Source organism: Stegostoma tigrinum, chromosome 11 (assembly GCF_030684315.1).
Source record: "Stegostoma tigrinum isolate sSteTig4 chromosome 11, sSteTig4.hap1, whole genome shotgun sequence".
Lineage (NCBI taxonomy): Eukaryota > Metazoa > Chordata > Chondrichthyes > Orectolobiformes > Stegostomatidae > Stegostoma > Stegostoma tigrinum.
This window is the reverse complement of record NC_081364.1, coordinates 78,390,116-78,411,054: the sequence shown is the minus strand read 5'-3', so window position 1 is coordinate 78,411,054 and position 20,939 is coordinate 78,390,116. Positions and strand designations below refer to the sequence as shown.

The 20,939-nt window shown below is 39.9% G+C and overlaps 1 protein-coding gene across 2 annotated transcripts; it reads right to left on the bottom strand.

The window, feature by feature from the left end:
- Positions 1-29: 29 nt before the first annotated feature.
- On the bottom strand, positions 30-20,726 carry LOC132210232 (ral guanine nucleotide dissociation stimulator-like 1). 2 transcript variants are annotated; one of them, XM_059649659.1, is made up of 10 exons: positions 20,654-20,726; positions 17,874-17,960; positions 17,279-17,311; positions 15,288-15,439; positions 13,498-13,557; positions 10,840-11,014; positions 8,866-9,081; positions 5,247-5,361; positions 3,691-3,805; positions 30-124 (listed from the first exon to the last, which is right to left on the bottom strand). In XM_059649659.1, the coding sequence occupies exons 1-9, from the start codon at positions 20,657-20,659 to the stop codon at positions 3,693-3,695; spliced, it is 957 nt and encodes a 318-aa protein (XP_059505642.1). In that variant the 5' UTR covers positions 20,660-20,726; the 3' UTR covers positions 30-124; positions 3,691-3,692. The 2 variants fall into 2 exon arrangements, 1 of the variants encoding a protein (XP_059505642.1); XR_009446462.1 differs by lacking the exons at positions 30-124; positions 3,691-3,805; positions 5,247-5,361; ... (2 more) ...; positions 15,288-15,439; positions 20,654-20,726 and having other exon boundaries at positions 17,874-17,933.
- Between the last annotated feature and the right edge of the window lie 213 nt (positions 20,727-20,939).

The following is a 20,939-nucleotide window of genomic DNA, read 5'->3' as shown; positions in this document are numbered from 1 at the left end:
AATTTACAGGAGGAGAAGGAAATAAAATACATACGACCTCTCAAAAATCAGGGCGGTGAGCTCTCTAAAGCCCTTCCTCACCAGAGCTCATTGATTCACATTGGGAAGGAGGCTCAAACATTGCCTGTGGAAGAAAGGAATACCAGAAATGTTAAAGTGCTTGTTGTTCCTGGTGTTAATTTATACATCGTGCAAATGTGAATTTGACAGAGACTCAAATACTGTTAAAAATTCCTGATATTTTGCTACTTTGAATGGATTTTTGTTTTGGATCCATTTGAAAAGTGAATATACATAACCAACGCTGTCCTGCACGTGAGATGTGATTGCATGAAGATGAAAAGGTCAATGAATGAGTTTCAAATTGGCTGTTAACCAATGAAACCCACTTGAAACAATGACAGGTCTGAGTAATGGAACATGAGCAGATAAACTAGGAACAACAAGTGTCTTACAGTATTCATGTCTGAGGTGATCTGGTCCCCTGTGCATCTTTTAAATACCTTTTATCCCCAAAATGGTTTGCACTTTACAAATATATATTCTCTTACACACGCACGCACATCTCACAATATAACCATTCAAAATAAATTCATTATAAAGCTGAGCATTAATTAAAGTCTCAAACAAGTGCAATACCACCGGCAATAATAAACAGTGCTGTTATTTCTTGCAGTTGCAGTGAGTTAAAAAACATCAATGGGTTTTTAATGCAGAATTAGTTAAAGCCTCTGGAAACAAAAGGTTGGCTGGAGACTTTAAAGGCCGAGCCAAACAAACCAGCTGAAGTACTCATCATCTCACCTAATGGTCTGGATGAATGGTTAGTTTGTTAGTTTTTTTTTCCCCTGAGATGGCTTGCACTTTACTCTCATATATCCTCTCATACACACACTCCCTCACTCTTACACTCTGACAGTTTCATTTGCAGTCTCACACTTACACACACAATTTCTCACTCAGCCTGTTATAGTCGCTCACACACACACTCAGTCAGTCTGACTCACACTTCACGCAGCCTCACTCACACTCAGTTTCACTCACAAGTATGGACTCATTCACACACATGGACTGACTCCCTTCCCTCACACTCTCAAACAGTCTCATTCACACTCAGTCTCACGCAGTATCACAAGCACAATCTCAAGGGTGGCACGGTGTCTCAGTGTTTAGCACTGCAGCCTCACAGCGCCAGGGACCCGGGTTCGATTCCAGCCTCCGGTGAGTGTCTGTGTGGAGTTTGTACATTCTTCCCGTGTCTGCGTGGGTTTCCTCTGGGTGCTCCGGTTTCCTCCCACAGTCCAAAGATGTGCAGGTGAGGTGGATCGGCCACGCTAAATTGCCCGTAGTGTTTGGGAGTGTGTGGGTTGTAGGGGGATGGGTCTGGGTGGGATGCTTCAAGGGGCAGTGTGGACTTGTGGGGTCAAAGGTCCTGTTTCCACACTGTAGGGAATCCAATCTAATCTCACACGCTCTCACTCATACAGTATCACGCTGACTTTGCAGCTTCAGTCACACGCATACACAGTCTCACTCTGACTTTTTCACTCACACACATGGTCTCAGTCTCACACATACAGTCTCATTCTCACTTCACACAGTCTCACACATGTAGTTTGACTCCCTCCCACACAGACACTCACATTGTGTCACATGCACAAACTCAGGCTCAATAACACACATGCCCAATTTTGACTCTCACGCACCAACTCAGTCTCACTCACACAGGCTGTCTCTGACACTCTTAGCCAGTCTCATTTGAGTGCACAGTCTCACCCACACAGAGACTCACTCACACAGAGTCTCACCTGCGCACAGTCTCACTCGCACGCAGTCTCACCCATACATAGTCTCACTCACACACAGTCTCACTCATAACGCTGTCTCACTCGCATGCAGTCTCACCCGTACATAGACTCACTCGCACACAGTCTCACCCTCACACGGTCTTACTTGGAGGTTCAAACACACAGTATCACTCTGACTTCCCACGATTTCACTCTCACACACCTTGCCTCTCACATTCACATAGTCTCACTCATACACAATCTCACTCTGAGTTCACAGTCTCAATCACACATGGTCTTGTTCAAACTCACTCAATTACACATGCTCTCTCACTCATACATTCTCACACAATCTTACTCAGTCTGACTAATATTCAGTCTCACACTCAATCATACATTCTCAATTAATCTCACTGTGTCACTCAAACTCTCACTCACAGTCACACTCACATCGGATCACTCGCAGTCTCACTAACACAGTCTCACTCACACACAGTCTCTCTCAGACTCTCTCACACACACATTCTTATTCACACACATGGCCTCACTCTCACAAATGCACGGTCTCATTCACATACAAATTCCTACTCTTTCTCTCTCAGTCTCACTCTGACTCACTCTCACACGGGCCCACTCACACACGGGCCCACTCACACACGGGCCCACTCAGACTCTTTCACTCACACATGTTCTTAGTCACACACATGTTTTCACTCTCACAAATGCATGGTCTCATTCACATACAAATTCCTACTCTCTCTCTCTCAGTCTCACTCTGACTCACTGACACACAGACTCACTCACTCATCCACAGACCCACTCACACACAGTCCCACTCAGACTCTCTCACTCACACATGTTCTTAGTCACACATATGGTCTCACTCTCACAAATGCACGGTTTCATTCACATACAAATCCCTAGTGTCTCTCTCTCTCTCAATCTAACTCTGACTCTCTCTCTCACAGTCTCACTCACACATATGGTCTCACTCGCACACATGCTCTCACTCACAGTCTCACTCTGACTTCATACAGTCCCACTCTCTCACACCCACTCACACAGAAACTCTCAGTATCACTCACACAGTCTCACACTGACTGTCATTCAGTCTCACTCACACGTACAGTCTTACTCTAACTTCACAGTCTCACTCTTACACACACTCACAGTCTCACTCACACATCGCTTACTCTGACTCTCACTCACACAGTCTCACTCATATGTCCCACTATGACACAATAATTTTATGTTAAATTGTTGTAAAATTGAACATTAAGTAAAAACAGTTAAGGTCTCAAACAAGTGCAATATGACTGGCAGTAATAAACAACTCTATTATTTCTTGTAGTTACCCTTTGTTGAAGGCATGTCAATGGCATTCTGTCCAAATTAGTTTAAACCACTGGAGAAATAAAAATATTGATGGCAGGAATGGAGTGCTGAAGAGTTTAAAGGCCAAACCAAACACTTCAGTTGAAGTATTCATCATCCTGCCATTGGCTGAACAAATGGCTGGTTTGCTTTTTAACCAAACAACCATTGAGGAACCCAAGCAAATTCAATCACAATTGGTCAACAAGATTGATACGTAAACGATTCTTTTTCTCATCCAACCAATTGATACAAGACTGTGATGTTCATAGAAGACAGGTGGCAAGGTTCAATTCTCCAGCATTCCAGGAAAAATAGCTGATGTGCAAGATGTTTGAAAAGGACAAACAAGCACTGGACTCAAAAGTTAATGTTAAGCAATTGTCTGAAGTCAAGTCACTCTCTCCAAATTGTCCAATAATTTAAAGTAGAAAACTGCCAAAGTAATTTATTCATATATTGCAGGGTTTTTGGTACTGAGCAGAGATTTTAGATCCAATAGAGTCCCATGAAACATTATGTTCCTGACAGCTAAAACTTGCATAGACATGAAGATCTTCGTTCGGTGAATCTCAGGATGAAGTCGTGATTCATTTTCTTGTTCATTGCGTAATACAGGATGGCATCGGCCGGAAGTATGAGCACTGAAAAAGCAGAGGGAAAGCACATTATTATTCACACGTGTTTTCATCATATTAATTGTGCACAGGTCCAACTGCTTCCTGGGTACGGAAATATCAATGGCTGGGAAGAACAGAACAAACGTACTGCAAGGATTCAGAACGTATTACAAAACACAAGAGAAAATCTTGGAGTTATACCATCCTTAGGTAAACTCAATAACTGAAAACCATTATATCTGAGACCCATTCTCAGGATGAGCATTGTTGGTCAAGACTAAAATCCATTTCAAACCTCTCACTGTCCGATGGCACATGCCTTCTTCATGACAGTTTGTACAATTGAGTGGCTTTATTAGACCAGATATGAGGCTGTGAAGAGTCAGCATACAGTAGCCCAGGTAAAGATGTCAGATTTTCCTTACTACAGAACAACGCAAAACCACAATTGATTCACGAATGACCCAGCAGCTACATGGTCACTTCTGCTGATACCAGCATCAAACACAAAAAGGTGCAGTGTGATCAATGCGAAAACACTGAGAAAAGCTTTCCTCTCCTTCAGCATTGTGTTGGAATCTTGAAACTAACACCACTGAGGGCACCTAAATCAAACACGAGTTAGTGATCCAGTGAATGGCCATTTTCTGAGGGCTATGATGGATGCAGAATAAATTCCAGCTTTGTCAGTGAGACTTACGTCCAGGGAACTGATTTTTCTTTTCTGTGAAATCTGACAGGGATAGCATGCTGCAAAGGCATTGGGACCTTTCATTTTCATAAGGCATTCTGCTTAACACAGCCTGGATGGCAAGTTTTACACCACAGCAGAATTAAACCCATGAGACCTCGTTTCTACTTTTTTTGCGACAGATTAGCAACTTGACAGCAGTGACCCCATCCATGTTTCTGGTCTCTCAGCCACGGGCCAAAAAGAGGGGAAGAACAGATTAATTTCAGCAACAGGAAACATTTATTTTGGAATAACCAGTTAAAATAAGAATGAACAAAGCAGAACAATGTGCTAACAATGCGAATAATTCAGGATTTAATGCCACACCCAAATCCTGATGTACATCCTTCACTCAATATGGCTTTAGGTAGTTTTACAAAAGGGCTACTGGACTCTAAACACTACCCCTGACTTCTCTCTACATGTGCTGCTACTGCTGCTGTTCTTTTCCAGCAGTTTCTGATTTCCAGCATTTGTGGTTCTTTGTTCTGATTTGGCTTTAGGGCAATCTGATGAAATAATTTGCTTTTATTAGGTGCAGGTATTAGTTGTTTATTGGCTTTACATTCCTCAGAGTTGAATCCTGCTGAACATGCTTGGGTATGTTCAATGATACAAATTTAGATATCTGCAGATTTTTGGTGAAATCAAAAGAAAATATCAATTCCCTTGCAGTCGTTATGCTGTTCAGAAATAGATTTAACTTAAATTGAAGCAATTTCCACTGCTCACCTTTATTTGATTCAATGATCTGTGCTAGATCAAATTGCTGAGGACGCTCGGGTTCAAATTTGAGCGCGGTCATGGCTTTGTTGAGAACTTCAGATACACGATCTTGATTAGTCACCTAATTAAAACAACATTCACTTTTTATTAGAGATAATGGGAACTGCAGATGCTGGAGATTCCAAGATAATAAAATGTGAGGCTGGATGAACACATGAATCACTTTTTATTAATGCATTAGACACACACACCAAATGACATATATAATGCCTCAATTTCCAAAGGGCTTATAAATATTGCTGCTTTCACCCAGAAAACTAATTGGGACATTACACTGTAAGCTGTAAAAGTTACATTAATGAAATAATATCTGGTAGGACAGTTATTGTAAAATCTGCATTCGATGCTCCATAACACAGTTACTGTGAACAGTAAAGGTTGGAATTTGAATGGAAACAGAGCCCAGTGATCAAGTTTACCTATACACACAGTTTGAAACAAGTAACTAATGACGAAATTCATAATTTAAATAATCCACTTCCATCCCCTCCCACCCAAAACCCCCATACCATTTGACATAATGGGAACTGCAGATGCTGGAGAGTCCAAGATAACAAAATGTGGAGCTGGATGAACACAGCAGGCCAAGCAGCATCTCAGGAGCACAAAAGCTGATGTTTCGGGCACAGACCCTTCAACAGAAAAGCTTTGTTTCAAGGCTGAAGAGATTACAAGAGAGTTGCAGTGGGAGAAAGATCCACTGAGGTTTTTCCGGAGAGAGGAGGGTAACTTCTTCAGGTTAGGTATCCCTGGAAGAGGCTTCACAATGAGGTTAAAATTGTATCAGAGATAATGGGAACTGCAGATGCTGGAGAATCCAAGATAACAAAGTGTGGAGCTGGATGAACACAGCAGGTCAAGAAGCATCTTTGGAGCACAAAAGCTGATGTTTCAGGCCTAGACCCTTCATCAGAAAAGGGTCTAGGCCTGAAAGGCCAGACTGTGTGCTCCTGAGATGCTCTGCTGCTTGGCCTGCTGTGTTCATCCAGCTTCCCACTTTGTTACCGCCATACAATTTGCCTGCTTTTAACATTTATTGTCATTACAGCAAATGGCTCAATGTTGTTTGTGAAGTCTGACATTTCCTAATGTTATGCTTATTCATATAAATTATTCATAAAATTGCTTTAACAGTTTGAAACAGTTAGCAATTTGTGATTTGAAGACAGTGCAAATATTTAATCATAATGTGACTGTACAGGAATAATATTTGATAGGCAGGATATTGAGAAGACCAGTTTTTTGGGCAATTGTCTGCTTTTGTTTAATTCTCTGTTATATTTGGAGAATGCTTTTCTCAGCTCAAGTTTGAGCAATGACCTGGAAGATGAAATGCACCAGTAAATTTTCTGTTTCTTCTGGAGAACTGCAATGTTTTCTGGTTGAGTAAACTCACACTTAATTCTACTTTAATTTTGCTATAGTTCATTGCTAAAAAAACTACTTTTGCCACCCAGTCAAAAGCAAAGATCATATTAAATATATTAATGGGTAGCAAATCTGAAAAATCCAAAAAATGTAGTGGAATTAAATTCCTGAGGAAGTGGCAGATGTAGACACAATTACAATGTTTAAAAGGCATTTGAATAAGTACATAAATAGGAAAGGTTTGGGGGGATATTTTGTTCGGTACGTCTCGACAATTCTATAAATGGTAGAGTCAAATATTACACAACTAGAGATTAGATGAACTACATTATCTTTCTAAGGAAGGGTCTAGGCCCGAAACGTCAGCCTTCCTGCTCCTCTGATGCTGCTTGGCCTGCTCTGTTCATCCAGCTCGACACCTTGTTATTTTACATTAACTAACATCCCCAAAAGTGATCTTTTTTGAATAACCAATACCTTTTCCACTCTGTATGCTCAGACTTTAAATGATTAATCACTAATTTTAGTGATTCATTGGTGATAAATTGGATTTTCTAAATTATGTTCGAAGAAGTGCCACACAAGTGCGCAAGCAAAATTGAAGCCTGTGGAATGAAATGGGCAGTGGCGGTATAGACACAAAATTGGGTAAGGATTAGAACATAGAATCATGAAGAACAGTCATTTGCTCAGGCTAACTAAAGTAAATGAGGGAAACTGTTTACTGGTCCTTCTGACACTATGTACCAAGGTCAAAATCTAAGGTCATTGGTGGGGAGAAAAAGCAAAAACAAAAAAGAATCCTGCTTTTTCCAAACCGCAATGTACGAATAGGTGGTTAAAGCAGATTAAATAACTTTCTAAAGACAACTGAATAATTACATGGATCAAAATTTGCAGGGCAGGGCTAAAAAGGGCAATGGTGGTTGTGGTGGGGGAGATGGGTGGCGAATTAGGCTACTTCTCACTGAGATTTAACACAGACACAATAAGTCAAGTTTTTGTTTTGCTTTGTGATAACATTCCACGATTCTCTAGTTGGCCTCTCATGACTGTATTAGTTGGCAACAATTTGTTGCACATTCAGCAGGAGACATTTTCGTCATTTTGGTTGAGAATTTTGTTTTCTGTGTTTCATAGACGTTCAATTTAAACAAGCTGTTTGCCATTTGCTTATCCAAATTCTGCCTCAGATCTTAGGCTCGTTCTGCCCCATCTCCAACTCACTGACAAGCTAACAAATGTTCTCTTCACCAGAGTAAAGAGGCGCTGTTTGTTAACAATATTTAAACACTAGAAGCAATTTCCACACATCACACTGACCTCTGTGGAGGCACAATCAGAGTACGACTGATCCTGTCAAGGAAAATGCACGATCAAACAAAACAACCTATGTGCCTTCTAATTTGGCCAATATTCCTTCGACTTCCCTGAACTAGCCAATAGGCAATTATTCTGTTTTGGATTGCACTCTTGCTATTGGAACGCTTTGCCTGCAACGGTAGTAGATTCACCAACTTTAGGTACATTTAAGTCGTCATTGGGCAAGCATATGGACGTACATGGAATAGTGTAGGTTAGATGGGCTTCAGATTGGTATGACAGGTCGGCAAAACATCGAAGGCCGAAGGGCCTGTACTGTGCTGTAATGTTCTATGTTCTTCTCCAACCCATTTTTGATGTGCTTTCTTCCATGCACCAGCCTTTTAAATTTCACATGAGCCAAAGCCAGGAAAGAAATATTCAATATCTCTGTTAATATTACTCGATTAGTTTACAGATGGACCAAAGTGCCTGTGGTCAGCTAACTGAAGATCTGGTACCTCCTTGCTGATTTATTGTACAGTGAATGGTGCGTGTTAATTTGTGATATTTCCTCTTCAATAGTTATCAGCCAGTCCCCAAAATGGGGCAACAGAGTGCTGCACCTTGCCATGTACACTTAAAGGAGAAATGCAAGGAAAATGTGTTCAGGCCTAAAACCTAAACATTGCGACTGCATTACAAAACAGGATCAAAATGATGGTCAAAGCACTCCTATTGACCAAAAAAGGCTTCAGCAATGTGGAAAATACACAATGAATATGACTGCACGGCAACAAATAATTGGGATAAAAATTCCTCTTGCGATACTGGCAGAGAGCAATGGCAATTATTTGGACCGAGCATGACGAGAGCAAACAGTCCAGGGACTTACCAAAATAGTTTTGAATTCTTGTGCTCTGTCCTCCTCTAATCTGACTCGGATGAGGCAGCTTTTCTCATTCTGGCGGTTGTCCCTCCGACGTGTTGCACACCAGCAGCTGCCCAAACCCGCACGCCTACGAGACTTGGCTTTGTCATAATTTGATTTTGCTGGTGCACCACTGTTGGATAAACCTCCAGAGGAGGCAGTATCCACGGATCTTAATGACTGTGGAATAATGATTTTGTTTAAGAAAACGTTTGTCAATTGTTGCATATTAGATACTTCCTCCTTTCCAGTTATATTTATTATTACACAAAATATGCTCGCCTGCTGCCCACAAAGGTGAAGGCATTCTGCACAGGACAGCTTAATTGTAAGAACATGAAGTTGCACATGAATTCTTGGTCGTTGCTGTCTTGTGAAATATTTAACTTGCAGTTCTTTCCTCTACCAGTAAAGATCACTTCTGAGGAATTATACTCCCGCTTGTGTTTACTAGCTGTTCAGTCAACATCAACAATTCAGTACTTAGCATGCCCATAAATTACTAATTAGTTTCCTTCAGCACAATAACATTGTGGTCATTTCACTTAACCATGTAAACTGGTGCTTCAATTCTAAGTTTGTCAGATAAACCCTTTGGGGTTTCAGTTTGCACTCAGTATGTGAACATGCTTACATAAATATTTATTTGCCCACTTCACCCTGCTACGCACAGAAATCTTGAATACAACTATACTGTTTGAAGTTAAAACACATTTATGAATTGCAGGTGACTGCGAATGGGCCAACCAGTGCATTGTGCAGGTCAGAATGTGTGCGGCACAGCACCACTGGCAGAAAGAAAGACAGACAGCAACAGCAAACCACATACAGCAGAGAACTAAAGAAACCAGAAGTGAAATCATCCAAGTCACTGCAGCTCTCAGTTTATGATTAACATACAGGGAGTCACAACACTAAACAGGAGAATCCATAAAAAGGAAGAGGGTATTTTGAAACAAAGAAATACCACTCCAAAACACCTAAATGTGACCTAATAATACTTAGCCCAATTCTTAGGGGAATACATTATGAAAATATCCCTGGGACAAGTCCGAGACATATTCTGTAAACAATAACCATAACACAACTTTGATAATCTCCCAAGATACAATGGTCTTCAGCAGAGAACGCACTAATCAACAGCTCAAAGCCCAAATATTGAAGAAAAACAAAACGTGCAGTCACGAGGACTCCATGCAGAGAGCTGCATTACTTTGTTGCAATTGCTGGATCAAGACCTGTCCAACATACTCTAAATACTGTTTTTGTGGGCAGTGCGCTTCAAGCTGCGACAGATGTACCCCATGCACTAAAATTTACTGTGTAGAAATTAAACATGCTGTGAATAATTAAAGATGAAATATTTTGGCTATTAGTATAAAATCATATAAAATATCTAAGCAAAACAAAGCCAACAGCACAACTAAAAAAAAAAAATAAAATCAGCTCTCACTTCGTGAGCGAATAACACCTTTTCTGGAATCAAATGCTTCAGTAACCAGCACAAAGGTTGAATTTGGTTGGGAATTGCACAGCTGTCTTGCCTTCGTTCTGAAAGCAAGTAACTCAACTTTGGCAAGTGGGACCTGGGACGGAAAATTGCTGGCAGCAGCCAGGTATGAAGATGCTTGGTGGAACGGCATTTACTTTAAGGATTTCAGTCTGGCTGAAACATCAAAATGGCTATTCGGCTAATAGCTCTTCAAAGAAAGGCGAAGGAGATTGGCTAGGCAGCCATCCAGCTCCAGTGGCTGGGACGGTATCACTGAGTACCCTTGTATCCTCTTGACTGCCAAAGTGTAGTCAGGATAATAATACGGCAGGAAGGCAGAAGAAAGGAAGGAAAGAAAGAAGAAAAAAAACTGTCTGGACATTATTAGGCAAACCAGAGTCTCCAAGAACAACATATTTTACGTGATGAGTGCCTCACTGTCTCACCTTTTCCGGCGCTTTTTGCGAAGTGCTCGGCTCTTCCATTTCCAAGTGGCTGGAATCGGATAAAATGCTGGCTGCGGTAATGCTGTCGTCTGAATCCTCATTCTGAAGGGATGCTCGCTGCTCAGAGCTTTTAGTTTGAGTGTTGTGTATTTTAACACCTCTCTTTGAAAACAGGCTGCACAAGGGAAAGGGGACACAACAAACATGAAAATGTCATTGCATTCTAGAGAAACTGTTAAAAAAAATTAAACTAGAATGAAGGTATATTGATGATGTGAGTACCAGGAGTTTGATGTTCGCCACATTTGACCTGTGAGAAATTAATAGTGGCACACTCATACCAAGAGCTCGCATTACTAGTATTGAACACCGTTACATTGTCTAATAGTTAGGGAGTGTATGAATAGGTTACAATGTTTGCATATTCCAATGGCACAAGAATCTGGGCTTTTTGCAGTGTTTGTTCAACCTGCTATCAACTTCAATCTCATGAAAGGCAAAATGTGGATTTGAATACCCACAGGGTGGAAAATTTCCCCCAACCTGGCAACATGCTAATGTGTATGTAATTTCATCCTGAAAGCTGCAGTTTATTAAAAATAAAACGTGAAACAAAGTAACACCATTGATAATTGATAGAAAACTGTATACAACACTTTGTAAGGTAGGACAGTGAACTATGAATTTGGCCTTCAGTATATTGGTACTGCAAACGTTAGGATTTCTATTCAGCAATTTGCATTTATATTGCATAATTAACATCGAAAATTTTCCAAAACTCCCAAAAGAAGTACAGCAGATGGCATGACAAAAAAATTCCTACACTGAAAATCCCGATTGTTGGTATATTAGGCATTAAATAGTGCAGGGAGCAAGAGCAGATGGCTGCTGAAATGTGAGATTGCACACTAATGCTGCAACGTTGATTGTCTGCACTTCGAGAATCACAATTAAGCCACGGAAGCCTAAATCACATCCATGTAACATCCACACTCATGTAAAGAGAAGATATCCTAGGAAGTGAATAAGTGTTTCCCTTCACTTTCTTGGTTTCTATATAACAATAGTCACATGTCACAGTCCAGATCACTGCAAGGCACAACACAGCAACAAGGCATGCTTTTGCTTCTCTGAAACTCTACACGGGTAGGTGGTGTAAAATCTGACTTTGCTGAGTTCTGGTCAGTCCTTACCTATTGAACAGAAATATAAGATAATATCCCCAACTCAGGAAAATTATCAAAAACAATAACTTTGGAGTCTTTACACATGTATGCACAACAACACAAACACATACTTTCATGTCACCTACATGGAAAGAGATTTGAGTTTTATAGACAATAGACAATAGGTGCTGGAGTAGGCCATTCGACCCTTCGAGCCAGCACCACCATTCATTATGATCATGGCTGATCATCCACAATCAGTATCCTGTTCCTGCCTTATCCCCATAACCCTTGATTCCACTATCTTTAAGAGCTCTGTTTATCTCTTTCTTGAAAGCATCCAGAGAGTTGGCCTCCACTGCCTTCTGGGGCAGAGCATTCCATATATCCACCACTCTCTGGGTGAAGACGTTTTTCCTCAACTCTGTTCTAAATGGCCTTCCCCTCATTTTTAAACTGTGTTGTCTGGTCCTGGACTCACCCATCAGCGGAAACATGCTTCCTGCCTCCACAGTGTCCAATCCCTTAATAATCTTATACGCCTCAATCAGATCCCCTCTCATCCTTCTAAACTCAAGTCTCCAAGTCCAGTCGCTCCAATCTTTCAACATATGATAGTCCCGCTATTCTGGGAATTGACCTTGAGAACCTACGCTGCACTCCCTCAATAGCAAGAATGTCCTTCCTCAAATTGGGAGACCAAAACTGCACACAATACTCCAGATGCGGTCTCACCAGGACCCTGTACAGCTGCAGAAGGACCTCTTTGCTCCTATACTCAATTCCTCTTGTTATGAAGGCCAGCATGCTATTAGCTTTCTTCACTACCTGCTGTACCTGCATGCTTGCTTTCATTGACTGATGTACAAGAACGCCTAGATCTCATGTGCTTCTCCTTTACCTAACTTGACTCCATTGAGACAGTAATTTTGAGGTGGAGCTTCAGATGTGAGAAGCATGTCTGATAATTTTTCAACAGAAGATATTTCTGCTGCCTGCTGACCCACAAAGTAGAACACAAATCTGATTTTTCACTCAAAATTGTTAAACATTGCTAGTTTTCATTATACAGGCCCACAAATATGCCAATTTAATTCACTGTAACACCTTTTTTGCTTACTTGTCTCTCATAAACAAATTTATTCCGGTGAAATTTAGCCATGGTGCAGAAACTTCTCTGGACAAATGAGAATCGCTAGGCAATACCAAGCTCATCACAGGTCCACATTCTACACTCATGGTCATAGCAAAGAATCTCTATCAATCAGTGTACACGAGACACATGCACGAGGTGAGAATAACAGCACCACTCCTTGCATCATCTCAAATTACTCGAACAGTTACTAAAAAATCTCACTCCAATGAAGCAATAATGACCACACATCAAATGTCTCTATTTGTCAAGGAACAGATGTAATTACCTTTCTGTCCATTCATCCCAATAATAAAGGAAATAATGAGATATTTGCGGTGCTTAACATGGGATACTTACCAGCTGAGGCGTTTAAACACACTCTTTTTGGGCTTTGGCGGTTTCTCGAGTTCAGAGGAGCTGCAGGGTGGCAAATAAACATTTTCAGACAAGATTCATTTAAAAAGAATCAGATGCTTTTGTTCAATATTCTTATTATTTATGGCAAAATCAATCATTTACATAGATTTGAAATTGCAGAATGATAATTTTGTTTGCAAAAGGCACGTGTTTTCAGGCAGGAGAACACTGAACATTACTTTGAGTAATGAGCGACAAAAGTTCTCACTGTAGGCACATCGATCTTTTCTGCTTTATGAACAGCAGATCAAGACAATAAGAGTTCTGAAGAAATGTCACCAGACCCGAAGGATAACTCTGCTTTCTTTCCACAGATGCTGCCAGACCTGCTGAATGTTTTCAGCAATTTCTCTTTGTGTTTTTGATTCCCAGCATCTGCGGTTCCTTTGCTTAATTTTTTACCAAGACGATAACCCCCTCAGTCTTTTTGCAGAACACGTGGAATTGAACAAAATGCTCGAACTTCTACAGCAGGTACAGAAAAAATTAACAAGGACTGGGCTTGAAAAAAGTTAACTGGAAAACATGAGAATCAAACTTCCAGTGCCGAAGGTGATACAATAGGTTGTAAAGTTATACAGGAGTTTCTCTGGGCCTCATCCACACTGTCATGTGAATGTACAGACAATGTCAAGCAATGAAAGGTAGTCATGAATCAGTCACTTCAGGTGACTAAAACACCACATGCCACATCTCGGAGGTAGTAAAATGAGGAGTATATCTCTTGACCAGACTTTCTGTTGCTGATATTTTCAGACAAACAGTCCGAAAATCAACCAAACTATCCGAGAGGTCCAAAAGAACTTTAAATATAACTTATGATCCATGCAAAGTGAATTTCGGTAACATTTTGTAATTACTGTTATAAATAAATACCATGTTTGAAGTTGGCCCAATACTGACTGTGCCACTGATGGAACTGACGATAATGCCAGGTGCTTGCTGCACATGGTCATCCATAGCCTGAGGATGGGCTTAATAGTGAGCTTTGATTTTCAAAGCAGGAATGTAAATTGCTACATCAGGTACATTTTAAATAATAACTTCTGCCCACCAATTTATGAAGAAGCAAACTGTTTTCAAACAATGTAATTATTACAAAGCCTGCTCTGTCAAAACTAAAAAATAGTTTCAGTGATCTATAATCTGGTTCCTTAATCAACTCTGGTCCAGGAATGGCAAAGTGTTTTGTTTTTCAGTTGGAGATTATTTTTGGTTGCATTATTAAAAATATACTGTGGCTATTTCGAGATGAGGGAATGATGTTTTTAGGCAACCATTGAAAGATACTTTAAAATGCTGACCAATTGTGTAGGGTTATTGTTAATTTTATGTTAGTAATAGGATTATGTGTTTGAAAAGAAATTGGAAGGAAAAGAAACATTTCTCAAAACTGGTACAATTTACATCTGGATTTGTAGGTGCACCCACAATAGGAGCTCTTGGACATGTTGCTAAAATTGGTCACTCATCAAGTTTTTTGCATTTTCCTGCAATCATTGGCTTAGTGATAGTATACTCTGCACTATTATATACCAATGAAACGCATTTTGATGCAACACAACAGAATTGATTCATTGAGCAACTGGCTTTATCCTCATCGGTCAGAATTCATTGTCAAAACTTTGAAACCAAGGAAAAGGAAGACAGTAAACAATCTGGCAGCTCACTAGCATTAAACAGCAATTATAACGAGAGAAGATTTCACACACAACCCTTAACTGTTTTACCTGCACACTCCTACAATACCAGTTACGTACTCGCTATCCTCACTTAAGTATTGTTGCATAAAGAACAAGTCTAGAAAATTCTCGTTTGGACGAAGGGTGTAAGATGAGCAAGCAAACTGCAGGGATTTGATACCCAAAATTATTTCATATTCCTGAAAGAACACAAATAAATAATGAGCTGTTAAGGCAATTTTAAACTGCTATAATTGCTCCTGCTAAATCCTAGTCTGTGGTATTTTGAACAGCATCGATAACTTTATTCAAAGTGCACAGTACATCATGTCACAAAAATATTTCTGCTTTGGAAATAAATGACACAAATGTGACTTTTCAAGGATAAATTTCTGTACAGATTATCCAGGATGGTTTCAGGACACTAATTCCCAAAACAGTGCTTCAAAGATGGATTATTTTAAAAAATGATTCACTTAAGAACCATAAGCTGATTTAGGGTGAAGACAAGAAATGTTATGAAAGATCATTCATCCAAGCAAAAGGAAGTCTGCCAAGTACAAAATAAGTGGCTGATCTATAGTAACTGATGCCAAGACAGACGGTGAAAATGTTGAGTTAATTTTTCAAGGTTGCACCACCATGAAATTGAATGGACCATGAGCAGCTCGAAGTTACTGGACTATTTTCTTTCAACCACAGTGGCTTCTTGGTTGAATCTTGTCACAATTTGACATGTAAAAGGGGGCAGACCTTTCTAAGTCAAACTCTGACAACATGTTACTGCCAAGTTGTAAAGTGCCAGCCAGTTTTCAACAGGTCAGTGAAAAGAAACACTTCACTACATCCACATCAGCCACGACAAATGGCGGGCCATTTGACAGATTACATTCCGAGCTGGTGAATTGGAGTCACACAGCGTTGGATGCCGATTTTGCCACCCAGCTGATTTTACATCACATGGCCCAGTTTGGCAAATTCAGCATCAGCTGCTTCTGATCGGAACCTATTCTATTCATAGGGACCTCAAGTTACAGCTCTGTAAGCAAGAATTCATTGTTTGCCATAAGGTCAAATTCCTCTCAAATTCATATTCTCAGGTTGCCTGCTGAATGTTGCAGTACAAGATGAAAATACAATCTGAGTGGGTTATCTCTGGGTGCTCTGGTTTCCTCCCAAGGTCCAAAGATGTGCATGTTAGGTAGATTGCCCACGCTAAATTGCCCGTAGTGCCCAGGGATATTTAGCTTCAGTGAGTTAGACATGGGGAATGGGTCTGGGTGGGACCCTCTTCAGAGTGGCCCTATGAACTTGTTGGGCTGCATGGCCTGTTTCCACACTATAGGGATTTGATGATACCCTCAACAGTAGCCATGACAACAGGGATGTTTGAGAATTTGGTATTACCAAATTCAGAAATATGGAGTAAAACATACTGCCCAGTCAGTGAGAATCCAAACAGGTGCACTCCCTCAATTTCTGACATCCCATGACGAAATGATGTCTCTCATCTAAAGGAAAATACTAATATGGAGAGATTGTTTATCCAGTGTCTTCAACAATGAAATAGCTTCCATGACACTGAGATTAATTGAACAACATCTTCACTCACATAACGCCTAGCATATCCTGTGCGTGGCTGTGACTGTTCAAAGGTAAATTGCAGCACATTAGCAGCGCAAAAGCAGGCTATTTGACTGAACTGCTCCATGCTGATCTATACACCTCTCCCACCTTGCTTCAAACTCTAAATATGCCGCTGTGTCCTTTCTGACATCTAACTTTCTCTCAAATACATCTGTGCTCATCCTCTCAACGAGTCCTGGTAGCAGCAGCTTCTGCATTCTGGCTGCTCTGAGTAACAAAGCATCTCCTTAATTCTTTATTGGATTTATTAGTGACCATATACATTTAGGATGCTGTTGGGGACTCCCCCTACACCCCCATCAAGCAAATAAAGCAGCACAAGATTGAAAAGCATGCTTTTCCCCTTTCATACAATTCCAAACATTTTGTACAGTGCAATTTTCAGTACTAACTTTTTGTCTCTTGTCAAAGTTGATCAAGCCATTCTGTAAGAGATAGACAAGGACAAAGAAAATTAATTCAAATGTACAAAGGTCAAACAGTACAACAAGATCATGAAATTTAAAAGATCAGAAGTGAAATACAAGCTCTGTAAACTTGGTTCCATTTTAGTATATCGTCAAAGGCCAATCACAAATGATCTGTCATACCACCAGGTCATATCTTGGACACTACATAGAACCCTTTGCTCCAGTCAAGTAGATCAGTACCAAGCTGAAGACATTCTCAGCTGTACAACTGCTCAATAGGCAGTGACATCCAGGTAACCAATTTACCTGTACAGAATAAAAATGATGTGCAATTTATCCAACCTTTTGAAAAACTAAACCCGTATTCAATTAACTGCAAAGTGATTTGCATGTTCCTTTGTTTACAAGTTGTTTGATTCACAGCACAAAGCATCAAATTATTCTGATTGGGATTATTAATCAAACTCATTCATTTTTTTTATTGCTTTGATTCTCATCTACAAGCAGCTTGCAATGAAACCATAATAATAGCGCTCATCAGCAAATAAGGAATCCAAATCTTGTAAGACAGACTTACTGAATGGTAATTCGGGAAAGCCGAATCCAGCGCTGAAAATTCTGTCAAGAAAGTTCCCATGTACGGCACAATTCCCTGAACGATATCCTACAAAAAGAGAGGTGAATTTGTTTAATCCATTGTGAACTCATTGTCCTATTTCTCAAAATTACTACTCCATGTCTTATTTATTCCCTTGATCATACAACTAAATCTATTTAGAATCAAAATTTAGGACTCAAAATTTTAGACAGTTATACAGTGGAATGCAAAGTTAGATCTATAAAGGCCAGGCAAGTTCAACGTTTGATCCCTCATCTGTGAACTGGAAACCAAACTCAATATTTGTGTAACCTCATCATTTGGAGATTGGAAATTTTCTACGTAACGTGCAATTTCGCTTGAAGATAAAAAGAATTTACCTCGCCAGATCTCCAAAACTTTGTCTCAACAAGTTTAAACGTCATTTTTTTCTAAACTCAAGAATATAATTCTTCTCAATGTCTTTTCATTGCACACCTCTCTTACCCGAAGAAATAATTTAATGGTCTCAGATGGTGGGTTGGTTCAGAACCTAACAGCCTAGGAGATACATCGAATTGGCAAATTGGAGCCAAAATTGGGTTTGCGGCAGGAAGTAAATGTGATTTTTGAAGGGCTTTTCAGCAACTTGATGCTTTCATCCAGCAGCATACCACAGGGTACAGTAATAGTTCTTACTGTGCGTACATTAATGTTGAAGACACGAAAGCTCCAAGTATGAACAGCCGATTCACAGATGACACAAGAATTGGACGGTTGTGAACAGCAAAAAGCCTTAGTCTCTCGGGTTACGCATATGGGCTGGTTAGAAGGCCTGAACTGAGGCAAATAGAATTCAATCCAGAAAAGTGTGAGGTGAAGCATTTTGGGGGTCTAATAGGTCAGGAGAATATATGTTCAATGAGATAATAAGGTGTGGAGCTGGATGAACACAGCAGGCCAGGCAGCTTCAGAGGAGCAGGCAAGTTGATGTTTTGGGTCTGGATGACAGAGGATCAGAAGGACTTTGGTGTGTGCATAAACATATTCTTGAAGGCAGGAGGACCTGTGGATAAGTTGGTAAAATATTGGATACTTGCCTGAATATAACAGCAAAGGGGTAATGATGGAACTGTAAATAACATTAGTTGAGCCACAGCTGGAACAATGTGTGCCTCAAAACTAAGGCATTTTGCTACTTACTACCGCTCCAATTCTTGTGTCATCTGTGAACCTGCTGTTCACACTTGGAGCTTTTGTGTCTTGAACATTAATGTACACACAGCAAGAACTATTGCGGTGCCCTGCACCACTGCCAAAGCACATTTGTGTAAGATGCTGAAAGATTAGCAAACCATGCACTGTAATTCGCTGCATAATCTGGGAGAAAGCTTTATGGAAGTTATACAACTGTCCAATCATGAACTCACATTTTCCCCTGTATACTTACAGAATTTTGCACCACAAAAACAATCATCATGCAGAGCACACATTTTTGATTATAAAAGCAAACCTACTTTTAGATTCAATCTAGATCAGAAAAATATGTTGAAATTCTGTACAGTGCACCAATCACAACACACAATAAACAAAGTGTGACAGCAGGGCAGTAGAAATTCTGGGGCAAACATCTGGAAAGCAATGTAAAAAGATCGTTCACTGCAACTAGAACATTGAGCAGTTTGAAAAATGGAGTGTCTGTCAAACTGACAACATGCTAGCATGATTACTGCATTTCTCCCTCTTCAAATACCAGCTTAAAAGTGTTTCAATTCCATCTAAGAATGATTTAGAGAATAAGAAAACGTTGACTATTTTCTGAGCTGGACAACTAGTTTGGTAAAGTGGCACCAAAATATTTATATCTGACCAATTATTCTGTTATTTTGTCAAATTCAGGAGCAAAATGAGTGGACAAAGAGCATGATAAAAGGAGTGAGGAGGAATGGCTAGAAATTTGTCAGTTTTCGTCCAAGCTAGTTGAAACTAGATAGTTGATGTCTGAAATACTGAACAAAGAGATATGAATATCTCTCCATTCCTACGCAGCAAATAGTTCTGACTGCAGAGAACAAGAAAAGGAAGACATGGTAATTGAGTAAAAACACTTATGAGAACCAGTTAAATCTCTTAATGTTTTGCCTTGGCTTTTATTAATTACAAGGCCCTTGAGGTGTACAAAGCAAAAGAAAAAGAAATTGGCACATATCGCACTTTAGACATTGCTTCAGTTCAAATTTCCAAGATAATGAACACTGAGAAAGATAATCTATGAAGGCTGCATCACTGCATCATAGACATTGCTTCAGTTCAAATTTCCAAGATCATGAACACTGAGAAAGGTAATCTATGAAGGCTGCATCACTGCATCATATACATTGCTTCAGTTCAAATTTCCAAGATAATGAACACTGAGAAAGATAATCTATGAAGGCTGCATTACTGCATCATAGACATTGCTTCAGTTCAAATTTCCAAGATAATGGACACTGAGAAAGATAATCTATGAAGGCTGCATCACTGCAGTATAACCAAATTAGATGTCGATTAAAATGTTAACTGCAATATCATCAGCAATTATAAGAATCATGACAAAACAATCTTGGAAGACTTGAGCCAAGCCAGACCAGCTGGACTGCAATACATATACTCCTGTTGCAGTATTGATTGACAGAATCTGTATGCATTCAGTCACCAACTGAGTTCATTGCAGATATTTTACTAGAAACTATTGATCATGCCCTGAATATAGTCACACTGGGCCAAGTGCAACACCTTACCTCCATTAGCAGCTCTCTACTTGCTACAAAGTTATCTTCTTCATTGTTTGAAAGGTCTTCAAATGTTATCTTACTGCTCCTAGTCAAGAGAATGAGACAAATTACTCTTGACAGAATAGAGTCAAGATAACAAACAGCTGATACGGAATCTGACAAATAAGCAAGTAATACAGAGAGTGAACGGCAGTGAAGCATTTTTACAATAAGTATAGTTATGTTAACCAAATTGTTCAGAAATGTTTTGGCAATCTCTGGGGCAGGTAGAACTTGAACCCTGATTGTTTCA

Bases quoted from the DNA above. Each gene is read 5' to 3' on its own strand.
- LOC132210232 (XM_059649659.1), bottom strand. The intron at 15,440-17,278 runs GTTAGTACTGAA...GTGTTCTTTCAG, and splicing joins ACTTTGACAAGAGACAAAAA to GAATATGAAATAATTTTGGG. The intron at 9,082-10,839 runs GTGAGACAGTGA...ATTATTCCACAG, and splicing joins CGCAAAAAGCGCCGGAAAAG to TCATTAAGATCCGTGGATAC.